The sequence below is a fragment of the Mauremys mutica genome, chromosome 9, assembly GCF_020497125.1.
Source record: "Mauremys mutica isolate MM-2020 ecotype Southern chromosome 9, ASM2049712v1, whole genome shotgun sequence".
In the NCBI taxonomy this organism is placed as follows: Eukaryota; Metazoa; Chordata; order Testudines; family Geoemydidae; genus Mauremys; species Mauremys mutica.
The window spans coordinates 28,508,600-28,523,283 of NC_059080.1; the positions used below are offsets into that span (position 1 = coordinate 28,508,600).

The 14,684-nt window shown below is 39.9% G+C and overlaps 1 protein-coding gene across 1 annotated transcript in view; it reads left to right on the forward strand.

Moving 5' to 3' along the window:
- The window catches only part of LOC123377890 (connector enhancer of kinase suppressor of ras 2-like), a 474,233-nt gene that overhangs the window by 293,491 nt on the left and 166,058 nt on the right, over nucleotides 1-14,684 (forward strand). Inside the window, exons 10-11 of the mRNA XM_045031225.1 lie at nucleotides 8,810-8,943; nucleotides 13,329-13,534. Of these exons, the coding sequence (XP_044887160.1) occupies nucleotides 8,810-8,943; nucleotides 13,329-13,534 (340 nt within the window). The remainder of the gene's footprint in view (nucleotides 1-8,809; nucleotides 8,944-13,328; nucleotides 13,535-14,684) is intronic.

Genomic DNA, 14,684 nt, shown 5'->3' on the forward strand with positions numbered 1-14,684 from the left:
AAAATGCTAGCATAATGAAAATGAATTTTAATTACTGCACATAACAAAAATAAGACGTGGTCTCAACTACAGATTTCATTGGGTGTATGTGGGTGGGTGAATATGTGCCAAGGTAGGGAAGAGATGGGTTTGCTCTCTTTGGGTTCATATTTTGGTCTCATTTTTGTTTAAAGTTGAAGCACTGTTAAGCTAGTTTTGTTTACTGTTAATTCACAGAATTTCAATACTGGTGATAGAAGTTATTGAAGACAGTGACCAGATCATCAGCTGGTGTGAATTACCATAACTCAGTCGATATTAGAACACTAATTTACACAAGTTGAGGAACTGGCTCAGTTTCTATCATTTATTTTATCAGTATAAAAATATAACTGTGGAAAAAAGAACTAATTAAAATAAAAGTTTGTGTTTGTTGAAAGCCACATAGCTACATGGCACCTCAGCAGTGCTTAAAGCCCTAACAGCCAACAGGTTTTTGGGTTTTTTTTTTTGATACTTGATACACAAGAGAGTGGAAAGGGAGCCACTGTTTTAACTTCCATCCTATTGGACATTTGTAACTAGTGAGACTTACAATAGAAAGCAGCTTTACGCCTTAATATTTCCTCTACAGGAACGCCTTTTTTCTAATTTTTGATCAGTGGTTTCATAACTGGGTCTGACTCTGTAAATCCTTACTTCTATGTGTAGCTCTTATCCAAGTAGACTCATTCAATTCAATGAGACTACTCACATGAGTAGGGTTTACTGGACCGGGCCCCATATTAGTAAAAGTAACAAATAACTATACAGAAAGAACACCCATGAATAAGGATTAGAACACCTTATGAATATTGCTGAATCATTCCTATGAAGCTGGTAAATATTCATTGATGTAATACATGACTGAAAAACAGCAGGTATAATTATAATATTTGCAAGTCCTATGCATTTATAAATCTCTGCAATTTTAAGTATATGCCTTTTTATGAGTAAATATGAATTTGGTCCTTAAATTAGTTGGCACTGAGAATGCAATGAAATGCAGCAAGTAAATAAAGTAATCAAAGGGAAAAAAAGTAAATATTCATGAAGTGCTGGAATAATTGTTTGATTATTTAATTGAAATGTACCAATAGACTCTGAACATATTCCCGAGAGAAACAAAACATTTATGTTCTCTGTGCAGAAACTCTCTTTAAAAAAAACCTGCAAAGAACTTTCCACCTCAAAAGGTTTCAGACTCTCAGAGTCACTCTGTCAAGTTAAAAATAATATTTTTAAAAAACAAATTATTTTACCTCTGTTATTAATAACTTAACAGCCTGGTTAGAATTTTCAAAATCTAATTTAGATCTCACCATTTGTGCTGCTTCTTTCCTTTTTGTTTTAGTTGTGGTATGAAAACTTACAGATTCCATTTCAGTTAAGTTTCACAAATCTTGCTGTAGTTTTGCAAAATTTGAGCATGAATATTTAAAGAAAAACCTAAAAATGAAGTAAAAAAGGAGGATAGTTTTGTATATCTTTTTGCTAACATAAAACAAACTAGTATGAAAGAAAATAGTTGATTAGGAATTTTGTACTGAGTAGTTTAGTCCTTTGTATTCAATAATGCAGCACAGGCAGTGAGTCCTGGCATCAAGCAATCAGCGTTTTTAAAACATAATACGATTTTTCAGGTGAAATCCATGGCACTTAGAGGGAAAGACTGGGTGCCTACTGTGCATCTGGGAAAGAATCATTGATCAAAAATTTTAAATGGCCTTCCTGTAGAGGAAGTATTAAGGCATGAATCTACCTTCTGTTGGGACCTCATGAGTAAATTATCAGAAAACTCCCACTGCCACTCCTCTACATTGGTTGATTTACTCATGAAGGAGTTATGTTTACCCCCAAGGAAGAAACCAGAGATTCAATACCCCACCCTAAGTTGTCATAACCCCCCACAAAAGGTAAGGGATAATCATGCTCAAAGTTTTTGTCTCTGCACTACTATTAGGCTTTATCAGCTTCCTGCTGACCCTAAACTGCAGTGCTTTTACTATAAGGTGGATGCACAACTAGTAGAAAGATATACTCAGAGTTGTTATCAATGGTTTGCTATCAAACTGGGAGGATCTAGTGGGCTCCTGCAGGGGTCACTCCTGAGTCTAGTATTAGTCAATATTTTTACTAATGACTTGGATAGCGTGTAGGCTTATAAAATTTGCAGAGGACACCAAGCTGGGAGTGGTTGCAAGCACTTCAGAGGACAGGATTAGAATTCAAAATGACTTGGAGAACTGGTCTGAAATCAACAAGATGAAATTCAGTAACAACAAATACAAAGTACTACACTTAGGAAGGCAAAATCAAATGCACAACTACAAAAAGGGGAATAACTGGCTAAGAGGTAGCGCTGCTGAAAAGGATTTGGGGGTTACAGTGGATCACAAATTGAATATAAGTCAACAATGTGATACTGTTGCAAAATAGGCCAATATCATTCTGGGGTGTATTAACAAGAGTGTTGTTTGTAAGACATGGGAGGTAATTGTTTAGCTCAATTCAGAACTAGTGAGGCCTCATCTGGAGTATTGTGATCAATTCTGGGTGGCACACTTTAGGAAAGATGTACATAAACTGGAGAGAGTCCAGAGGAGAGAAACAAACTGATAAGAGGTTTAGAAAACCTAACCTATGAGGAAAGGTTTAAAAGTATGGGTATGTTTAGTCTTGAGAAATGAGGACCGATAGGGGATCTGATAATGCTTTGTCAGATCAGGGTATAAATAACCGAACGGACAAACCTGTTTAAATTTTATACAAACACTTGGTTGTCATTATAATTTCCAAGTTTTCTCTCATTTAAATTCCTATACAGTACATTTTTTTACTGTATAGCAACATATGCTGAGAAGCAAATTCTTATATCATAATCTTCCTTTCAGGAGATTTTATTAAAGTCTTATTAGTTACAGGAAGGCAAATTCTCTTTTGGTAGTTCCAGAGATGGAAACACCGATTTCATTGAAAAGAATCAAAGAGTTGTGTGGATAGGGGAAGAAAACCTCTACACTGAAATCAGGAGTTGTGATTGTAGCTCATGTAGACATACCTAGAAACATACCTAGCTCAAAGCTAGCGTGAGTAATAATAGCAGTGTAATTGCAGCAGCATGGGCAGCGACATAGGTTAGCTTTCTTTATACAAGCCCTCACCAGTATCCCGGGTAGCCCGTGCTGCTGCCCATGCTGCCGTGGCTACACTGCTGCTGTTACTAGCTAATCAAAGCTAGCTCAGGCATGCCTACACAAGCTGCAGTCATGCCTCCTGATCGTAGCGCAGGCTTGCCAACAGCAATTCCGGGCCCCAGGGCAGAACAGTCAATGGGCCCCCTAGAAAGGGATGGCTGAGGTTTACGACACTACTGTTTATCTTATTGATAACACATTAGAACCCACTGTACATAAGTTGTGGTGTTGCTTGATGTAGTTAATTTTTTTTTCCAGTTACAGTACCAGCATTAGACAAATTGTGAGCCTAAATATAAGATATAGAATGAGCATGTGACTTATGAGGAGAGGCTGAGGGAACTAGGCTTATTTAGTCTGCAGAAGAGAAGACTGAGGGGGGAGTTGATAGCAGCCTTCAACTACCTGGTATGAAATTAATTCTTTATAGGATATGAAGGATCACATACAGTACATATGCTATAGAAGAGGAAGTTGAAATAAAACATACAACACACATTTTCATTGCTAGGAAAAATATTGGACTTTATCTGATCTTGAGAGGAAAAATCATTTGTATGCATGTGCTGAATGTGGGGGTTTATTTCTTTGGACAGAGACCAATCTTATTGATAGTGATATACTGAACTGCCTGAAAACAAGCCAAAGATGCCTCCCTGAATATTGCTAGCTATTTTTTAGGATACAAATATGTGAGGTGACAATGGCATTCACTGAAGAGTGTGTGTGTGTGTGTGTGTGTGTGTGTGTGTGTGTGTGTGTGTGTGTGTGTGTGTGTGTGTGTGCATGTGCGGTGCTGCGCCTGTGCTGGCTGGTGCCCAGCGAGCTGCCGGCTGCGCTGCTAGGCGTGCTCTTCCAGCATGGCCAGGGCTTCCACATGCCCACCCGGCTGCCTTAGCCACCGCTGGTACCATCCCTCATGCGCCTAGGAGCCCTGCGGCCTGCCCAGGCAATTTAAAAGGGCCAGGGGCCCCTGTCAGCAGGCCTGTTGTAGCATAGACATATCTGATCAGACTGATTCTTCTCTTGCTTACAAAACTTCTAAACCAATATAACCTCATTGATTTCAGTTGAGTTTTTCCTGATTTACACTGACGTGAGACCAAAATCAAGGTCTATATCTATAGATGGTGTTTTGAAAATGTGAAAGCATGAAAATATTGGCTGCCCATCTATATTCATGAGTAATCCCACAATCTCTGTATATGTGTGATGACTTCCTTGATTAACCCATCACTGATAATTATTGAATGTACAACACCTCGAAAGCAATTCTTCAGGGCAGTCAGTTTTCTAAAGCTAGAATATCAGTTCTAAAAGTATGGCTTTCATGGTGTTAATTCTCTTTATGACATGAAAAACCTGAAACCTCTTGCAGATAAGCAGTGGCAATAAATATTAATTACATCTATTTATCACCAGGGATCCTAGAAATCAGTTCATCACAGAAAAATGCAGAATTTGCATTTTTACAGAGAAAAAATAAAAACATATATTAACTATTAACTAAATTTTACTGGAAGTACCAGTGTCACTTATTCAATGCCTGGCTGGGGCTCAGGCAGTCAGCCCTGGGCGGCTGGGGCTGAACATCCAACTTCTGCCAGTGTCAGCCCTGGGTGGCTGGTGGTTCAGTTAGTACAAAGAGCTGGATAATGGAGACTCTGATAAATGTGGTTCTACTGTATATCAATAAAACATTTTGTTCAACTGATACCTATATATATTGTGACTAGAGAAACTAAAGTTCAGCATTTAATTTTAGTCATGGAAAAACATGGATTTTTTTGTGTTTTTATCAGAGAATTTTGCGGGGGGGTTATCACAGAAAATTAGGATCCTTGTTTATCACCTTTCATCTTGATGGATCATAACATGCTTCACAATCCTGCAAGAATTACTGATCATAGTGTGTACAAACAAAGCCATTGAAATAATGGTGGCATAGTAAACATAAAATCTGGTAGTGTTTGCAGTTGGGGGGGGGGCGTTTTTGGCTAAGGACACTGGGTGAAATCCCCACTCTTGTGAAAAGTGTTATAGGATTAGGGCGACCAGACAGCAAGTGTGAAAAATCGGAACAGAGAGTGGGGAGTAATAGGAGCCTGTATGAGAAAAAGACCCCAAAATCGGGACTGTCCCTATAAAATCGGGACATCTGGTCACCCTATATAGGATCTTTTATGTTTACTAATGGGGGATGGAATTTTTAGCATATCATTGAAAATACCCCCACAAATGAAACTGCATGGTGTTCAAATTATCTATGTCTGAAAGACTAAGAGCTTAGTCAGGATTTAAAGATGTGGTTCTAGAGAATTCTGGTATTCCTCACCTGATTCTTAGATTCACTTGGTTTTCCTTGTAGCCTGCTAAAAAACTAGCTACATATATTTAAACATATTTGTGTGTCTTCAAACTGGAGGCTTCCACATAAATAATCTATACAACCTGCCTAAATATATGATATTTACCCATGCCCTAAATACATATACAATGGTCTATAGATAGACATACTGTATTGCATCTATGAAAAACACAGTTGCAACTAAAATGTATCCTTATATCTAGGAGCCAGAAATTGTTTGATTAAAATATGTCCTTAACTTTTTATACTTTAAAATTCATTTATATATTTACCTTTTCCATAGCCCTTCTTTCTTCCTTTTTTATTAATTAATTACCTCTAGCAACACCCACAGAGTATCAATGGATCAATCTTTGATGCTTCTACTGCAGATGTCATGTAAGGTTAGGACATTAACATAATATCTCAATTCAGCATGATTAGCTCATTCTAACTACTTGTAATCATACCATCCTGTTAGTAATATTATTGCAGGGTGTGGCTCCCAAAGCAGATGTGAGGAGACAAGTCATTGCTGATTACTGTGACTGGTGGTAACCTGTACCTTTTCATATTGTGAATAAAAAAATCTAGCTTGGTTTCTCAAATAGTGACTTATATCACAACATCAGCTGAATAATGTCACAGCTGTGAGCGGGACCTTTGCATAGATGTTTGTAATATGATCAGCCCATTATTTAACATCATATTGTTTGTTCATTCCTATATGTCCATGTTCTAATATGAGTCAAATTGTATTAGACAAGAGCTTTGTAGTTTACTGTGTTTGCTGGCTTCATGTTACATTTTTGCCTGTGTTAAATCATTTTGCATCATCTGTTATCAGTGTATGTGAAACAGGGGCAAGTCGTGTAAGTAGCCAGATGTCCTAAGCCTAAAAAATAATAAAAAGTATTAATAAACATAAAAAATAACATAGTCCTAGAAAAGCTAAAATTAGAAACAGAAAAATTACAAATTTAAAGACTGCAGGTTCCACATTAATTTTTTTAATTCCCATCCCATCTCCAGCATTGCTCTAAATTAACTTTTGGAGAGATAACTGACAAGAAGAATGCTGACATCCTCTGTCTGTCTACATAAAGACTAATATGAACAATCGTAGTCAGTGTTTTTTAGAGTATACCACCAGTATTCCTGAACACTAAACTGGAGGGGCCATTCTTTTAGGGGGGAGAGGGTAGTTCAGTGTCCAGGCTGGTGAATTCTTACACCTTTTTGGCAGTATCAGCAGAGAAATTATCAATTATGATGGTGGTTTTAGTTATGCACAAATCTGTCCACTAGCAACTGAAGTGAAACCATCAACAGATTACTCAAAGCAGGAATCTGCTAGCAATAACAATCACTAGTGATCTGGGTTAGCCGTGAACTAATGAATGACCACATAAGTGACTGGTGTGTATTCCATTACCAGTCTCCTGAGCCCTAAAGTCCTTTCTGGAAAGTTCTGTGTCGTGACACATCTAGATAGTTTACAGATCTATATAATGCCTGTATTTCTCTTCCCGTTTTATATTGTAATAAAAATATTTGCATGAAAAAAGTATCTTTGGATGAAATTGATTCCATCCACCTAGAGCCCAACTGTCTGGGCTCTATGCAGACACAGTGAAGAGTGGTAAGGAAGGTGTAATCCGTCTCCCCAGCCCTGGGATACAGAGGCCACTGGATCAACATAAACACAAATCCAGGGATCCTTCTCTGGCTCGTCTTGAAATGCCCTGGGACTGCTAAATGGCCTCTGTGCATCAGTCTATGCAGGGGTGGTGCTGAGCCCATTTCTGTGTCATGTAGGAAGCGTGCAGTGCCCTATATGGGCATGCAGACAGTTGACCTCCCACAGAGACCCCATTCAGAACATTATGTGGTACTATTCTTCCAACCAGGGATGAACTTCACTTTTTTTTTAAATAAGATGTGTGCTGGTGGTGTTTTTGCTTATTCCTCAGATTAATTTATATTTCATTAATTGTGGCCTCACAATCAGTTGGTATGGAGCCACAAATGTCACAAACAAGATTATGCTTTCAGATGAGGAATAAGCAGCAGCTGGAGTGGATGGGCCAAAGATCCGGTTTTCATAGGAATCCTGTAGTTATGTCCCAAAGGGAGAGGTAGGAGCAGTAAGAAGTCTTCTCTCCCCCTCCCCCAATATTATGGTTCTGAACTCTTCCATATAGCATCTGTATTGTACAGTCTATAATTAAATACAATTAAAGCCTGGGATACCCTATAGAAATTCCCTCTTCAGATACAGCCAAGAGAAAATCCTATTTGGAAACAACTAGCTTCTGTATATAATTAATTCCATTCCCACTGACAAATCCCAACTTTTGGAGCAACTCCACACCTTTTAGCAGGGAATAAATACTATACATTAAACTTATGGGTGTTGTGTTCCCACAGGAATACAGAGGAGAGCTATTGAAAGTGCAGAAATATCTGCTTGAATTAGTAATAGATAGGCCATTCCTCCAGTTCTAAGCCGGACTGTCCTGTTCTTTCCCCCCCCCCCCCAAGGTTTGTCCCCTGTCCAGCACTGGTATAAAACTGGATTTGGTTTTGTCTGATATCGCCTCGTAGGGTGGAGGCTGCCATTTTGAAGACCACACCACTGGTGTGACCTTGCATGAACCATGCGTGCAAGATCATGACAGCAAGGGCGGGGTCATGAAGACAGGGGAGGGCCGATGCCATTTTCAGAAGTACCAGAATGTCCAGAGTTCTGGGCATACACCAGTGGCCGCCCTAATCAGTAGTGGGGAGGGGGTCAGTTGGAGAACATAAACCACGTGCAACTTTACGTTCATTTTAATAATGGCTATCCTGCAGTCCAGCATCGGGTGGGTTTAACATACCCCAGTGTTCTAAGTATTCTCTAATCTGTTGCTTATTGTTTTGAAGTTTAAAGATCATATTTTATTGAGTTATGCTTTTTTAAACTTTCCATATGACATCTTTAACACTAATACAGATATGTTTGCTTTAGTTCAGCCTCTTCCACCAAATAACTTTGGCCTTGCAATGCTTACAAAAGCAGGGGGAAATTTCAATAAACATCTCTTTTGCAAGAAGCTGTAATTATGGCTAATCCAAAAAAGAGAGCAGCCAAGAGAATGGTGATCCCCTCTAGGAAAACACAGTTTAGCTTTGTTAGAGCACTGCTGAAATGTAGCATGGAAATGGTGAGTTACATTTTTAATTTGTTTGTTTGTCTTTCAAGCCTGTGATTCCAACCAGTCCAACAAGCAGCTCCACAACACCAACCAGCACAATGGGCATGTCCTCAAAAATTGACAGCTCTGCTCTTCAGGACATTTTCATCCTCTCTCCCATGTCAGGACTTTATGGCCCAAGGTAAATCTCCCAATGAATCTGAGCATATTCAGGCAATATTTTACAGGTCAATTGCTTCAGACTAGAAAACAGAAACAATTTTTTTCTTCCCTTCCACTTTATGTATAATCAAATATTTCAAGATGTTGTACAAGGCATTTAATTAAAATAAAAAGCTGTAACAGAGTGGCTATGTGTAGAAAATATCATAACTATCGTTCTCTATGCAGCCATGAAAGTTTAGCACTATTCTGGATTGCTAGCTAATGTGCAGTGGAATTAAGAGGAAGGAATATGTTAGCCAGGATACCAAAATTCTGAGTGACTTTTGTTTTTAATAATGTCATAGCACCTTTTGTTTCCACTTAAACAGCTGTCTGGGTGATGACACTAAAACCTGTTTTAGACCATGATTCAGCAAAACACTTGAGCAGGTGCATAACTTTAATCATGTGAGAAGTTTCATTGACTTTGGTGAGACTACTTCTATCTTATTCAGAGGCTTGCACTTCTAGTAGTGATGTAGTAGTCCCTCTACCCCTGTCTGCCACCTTTAAGGAGGCAACCAGATAATCCCTTTCTGACTTTTCAGGGATGACCAGCTGATATAATTCCTCATCTTTTGTTTCCAGGGGACCAGGAAGGGGAAATCTCCCTTTCCCCCTCCAAAGGAAATATCTTCAGATAGTACCAGTGCCTTCTAAGGCATCTCTCAGCTCTAGAATGAGTTAGAAGCCAGCTCAGTCATTAGCAGAAAGATAAACTTTCAGTGTTTAGGATCCCACTGTTTCTGAATTGCACTAGGAAGGAAATATGATGTTCTGCAGAGGTTTTCTATGGATTGTAAAAACCAAAGCTTTACTTTGATGCTCTCCCAGAAGATAGAATATTAGGAGTAGGTCACCCAGCTAGGGCAGAAGAGTGAGAAGCATGAGAGTGTTAAGTTAACTCTGAAGTTGTTGGAGGGTGTGGAGTGGACATGAGAAACCTGTGTTGTGAGGAGGTGGTCCATTTGGAATTGAGCAGGGCCAGGCTTGGTTTTGGGAGAAAGTTTTGCAAGACTCAGCAGCTTTGTGCACTTTTAACCTGATACAAGGTGAAACCTAGTAGTTTCAGTAGTTAATTGAGGTTTTTGAGTTTTCAAAACCTCAACATGAAATCGAGAGACCAATTCCCTTTCTCCAAGCCCCTCTCCTTCCACTGGAACAAGTTTTAGGGTATGTGTCAGTAAGAATCCCACTGCAAGGACACATGCATGTAGAAATTGGTATCTTCTGAATAGCAGTGTCTGTCCAGGTCTCACATGTGCCCTGTGCCTCCTTGCTCTTCCATGCGAAGGCTTAATGGGCAGAGCAGCCACGACCATCCCTCAGTTCCATGTTACCGCCCAAGGCAGCAAGATAGAACCTAATGAATGTCCAACCCACTACTCTCTTGTGAGCTTCAAAACCTGTATTTTTCACAAAAAACTGTGAAGAACTTCAAATTCTCAACCCTTCCAAATTGGACATTTAAAAGAAAGAAAGGGGAAAAAAAGAAAACTCATCAGCAAGCCCTTAGACAACAGCTGAGGCACTTCTCACCAACCACCATGTCTCATAGCAGACTCTAAGTCTATGTCTTCACAACAAGCTAGGGTTGTGGTTCCTCTTATGAAACTGGCATGAGTATAAATAGCAGTGTAGCTGTGGTACCACAGGTGCAGCAGAGAAGGCAGGGCTGAGTTGTGTCAAGGAAAACCCACCAGTTTCCTGTGGATTTGTACTCCATATGGCTCAGATGGGCCTCCACTACCACTACCCATGCTACCGTAATTATGCTTCTTTTTATACTCATGCTAGCTCAGTGAGAGCTAGCATGAGTATATGAACACAAGCAAGGGAAACATACCCCTGGTTTGCAGTGTATACATAGCCTAAGCTAAGGTTCAGTCCCTGCCCATCCTGTGACAGCCTCATTCATCTCAGAGATAGACATAGGTAATACTTTTTCTGCTTGGGAGAGAGCCACCTCCCAGACAGATCTCCTCAAGGATTCAAAGCCCAGGGATGCTCAGCTCAAGTTATACCTGTTCTGACCCTGAGGAAACACTAAGAGCCAGAATGAAGAAAAAAAATCATCATTGACCAGTTGTCCTTCAGGAAGACCCCACACCTCAGAGTCCAGGAAGAAGAAAGTACCAACAACATCAGCATCAATAACCTCAGCACTGACAACTTCAACCCCAACAATCTTGGCACCAGCATCCTTGGCTCAACAGGTCCAGCGGCTGCACCCCTGACTATGTAGGGTGTCTCTGAGAGGCAAGGCCAGATGAAGCATAAACATGGCTCCAAGCACCACACTGGACTACTCAACAAGGATTCTAAATGCCACTCCTGCAAATACAAAGGCTCGATCTCTTATGAGTCAGAAGAGGGAAGCCAACCATGCAGGTAAAAAGATCCAGTACTGACCTCACTGCTGAGCCTGTCAACAGTTTGAGCTGTACCTCAACAGAGGAACCAGGGACATCTATCATACCAGAACTGCAGCTAGCACCAGCACCACCTGGCAATGGAACTACTCCCCTCTACGGCCATACCAGTTGAGGAAACTTACTCTTCCTTCCCCTCCCTAATCTACTTGTTTTTGTTGGTGTCAAGTAAAGATCCCTCTATGCTATCATTGGAGAGTGACCTCAGGGAGGATTCCGGAAGCCACTCATTCTGGGACCCACCTTAGGCAAAATGTGAATGGCCTTGAGTCAGCCAACCTCAACTGGGCAAATACACTTACAGCATGCCACTTCAGTCCTATTGGCCATACTGGGGACCAGCATAGTATATGTTCCAGAACAGATCCTCCCCCCCTTTGCATACATCAAGAAGCGGGGGGACATCCCACTTTGCAGCATCAATAGCCAGGCCACCCACACTAGAGCCAGATGTCAGCATCCAGAAGCAGGTGGCAATGGAGGGACAGCATTAATCTTTGTCTGCATCTCAGGAATCATGATCATCCCCAAATGAAGTCATGGCTCCAACACTGACAGCAACTTTAAGGCTTTCCATGCCCTCCTGTTGCAGATTGTGGAGACCCAGGCCACTGAAACCCAGGTGATCCAAGAAAGATCTCACAAGCACCTTAGTGTACTGATCTCCACAACCCCAGCCTGGTTTGCCCTCTCAGTAAAGTAGGGCACACTCAAGCTGGCAAAGGGGCTGTGGCAGATCCTCACCACTTAGCCCTCACGTATCACCATACAGCATCTGCCCTTTGAAGGATGGAGTTCTTTAGTAGCAGAACTCAAGGAACATTCCATTTGCTAAAAGACTTGCAGGCCACTCTGCAACCTTGTATCTACAGAAGTTACATATGCTGGGTGTTTTCAGAGGCTTACATCAACAGAACCCCACTGCACCCAGCCCAAAACATTCCTCTGTGCTGCCCAGCTCAGGGACCACTGCACTATGCAGTGGACTTACCACCAGGGTAGATGCCAAGTTCAGGAGGGTGGTACTATAATATCTGTTTGACTAATGCAGCTGAAACTCCTCACCCATCATCCAGAGGGGACACTACTTGCCAGTCACCTACAGTAGGATCCACACTGACATATACTTGAAGAAGAAAGAACTATTACTTAACCTACAGTAACAGTGATTATCCAAGATGATGTCTGCGTGAATCCCTTGATCCACCATCCATCCCCACTCTCTGAATCCTCAGCTGTCACAGGAATTGTGAGGGACCTGAGGAAGGGTTGCATCACTCCACTCTTTATGCCCTCTCATATGAGCGTGAGGATGTACACGTTGCATGCCACAACAGACCCTGCTGTTCAAAAGAATTTGATCTCGGGTTTTCAAGGCTCCTGCAGATCTTTAGTGGGATTCACAGACTGCAAGATCTTGGAGAAACACAGTTAATGTAGGGTAAAAAACTATTCTTATTGCACAGTGACAATGTTGAGATTTGTTGCCTCTTTAACTTGGTGTAAAATTTAAGCACAGAGTCTTTGATGATCAGCACATTAGGAATTTATATTGGAAACAGTGTTTTTTCTTTTATGATTATAGTCAATGCCTATACTATGTTTTGTAAAAATGAGTATTACTTGTCCCGTAAGTCTGCTAAACACTGAAAGCAAAATAATTCATTTCAGCTAATTATTTTAAAGAAAACTGAAAAAAATGCTCAGCACTGCTTTCTATTTTGGCTGCAGGTACATTCACTTTCTTTTTCAGTTACTGCCAAATAGTGCAAAATATCAAATTTCTCTTTCACATAATAAATTATATCCTAATAATGATGCACCATTGTTTAGAACAGAGTGGGAAGTGGTAGGTCCACTTTAGGTCTTCATCATTAAATGATCCTTTTCCCTATATCTCTTTGGATTATTTTTATGTCAATATTTTTAGGGATGAAATTGGAATAATGTCTTGTGATGACATCAGCAAATATGGAAAGTCTGGAATGAAAGGCTCCGAGTCACCTAGCTACTTTCTGGAGCATGAAAGTGGGAAGTATTACACATTAATTGAAGATGAGGGCCATCCAATGGGCTCTGAGTATGAGAGAGGCAGAACTACAGGAGTTCGGAGAAGAGAAAAGACACCCACTCATGGTATGTTTGATTGCTTTGGTCTTCAGAAGTTGACTGGATTAACAAATTGTATCACTATATTATTTATCAACTCACAGTCATTCTATGACCTGTTTGGGACCAAAAGGTGTTAGAAATATGCTTTTGCTTTGAATAGTAACTGGAAGTTAGTATTATTAAATGTTCAGGATCAAGTTGCAAGATTTTTTTTAATACATTATCTACTTTAAACCCACAAGATTGTGTGTGAAAATTATTTTAAAAAATTGTAGTGGATGGGGAAATAGATGCCACTTTCACTTATTAGTCTCTACCTAAAGTCTCTTGGAGAGATTCCTACCTGCAACTTACAGAAATACTAAAATATTATGAAACTGCCTGAAAAGACCTTGGTAGAAGATGAAAGCATCTACAAAATGAAATGTCATCCCTAATTTAACCTTGTATTGAAGTGTATAATCACTTAGTACCTTGAAAGGTATTGTGAGGATTAATTAGTTAATGCTTGCAATGCAATTTGAGATCCTAGGATGGTTACTGCTAAATATGATTGCAAGATATTGTAACAATAAGAAACTCTGTTTTTATGTAGAAATCAAGTATTGTATGTAATACATTGTAAAAGAGTTGCTGAGCTATAAATATATTTGTATCTGTTAAAGATGAACATTGATGATCAGTGAACTTTAGAATAACATTACTGAAACATACTGGAAGCCAATTTACTTTTGTATTTGTGGTATTTTTCTTTTCAGTATGGTAGAGATTATTTTCTTGTGAGGGTCACACACCTTTAAGATGGTATGTGCTGAGCATATTTATAAATAGATATATATTTATATGTAACTTGTAATACATTATATTGATTTTTATTTTTGTTTGGTTGAGAGAGTGACATTTCCCTGTCATTGTCACCAGTGAAAAGAATTACCCTTTCTGTCAGATAGGGCACTCCCTAAGAGAGTGGTTCTTCTTCGAGAGATTGCTCACATCAATTGTTGATAGTTATCTTAGTGTTAAGTGTTACTGTAGTGTTGAGTGTAGTTTAGTAGTTGAGGGCAGTTTTGCATTCAACGACTGCCCTGCGGGGCTCTGGGGCATGCCGTCCCAGGGCTTCAAACCTTGCAACAAGCCTATGGCTATGGGTGATCCCCACGACTCAGGCCCAGGG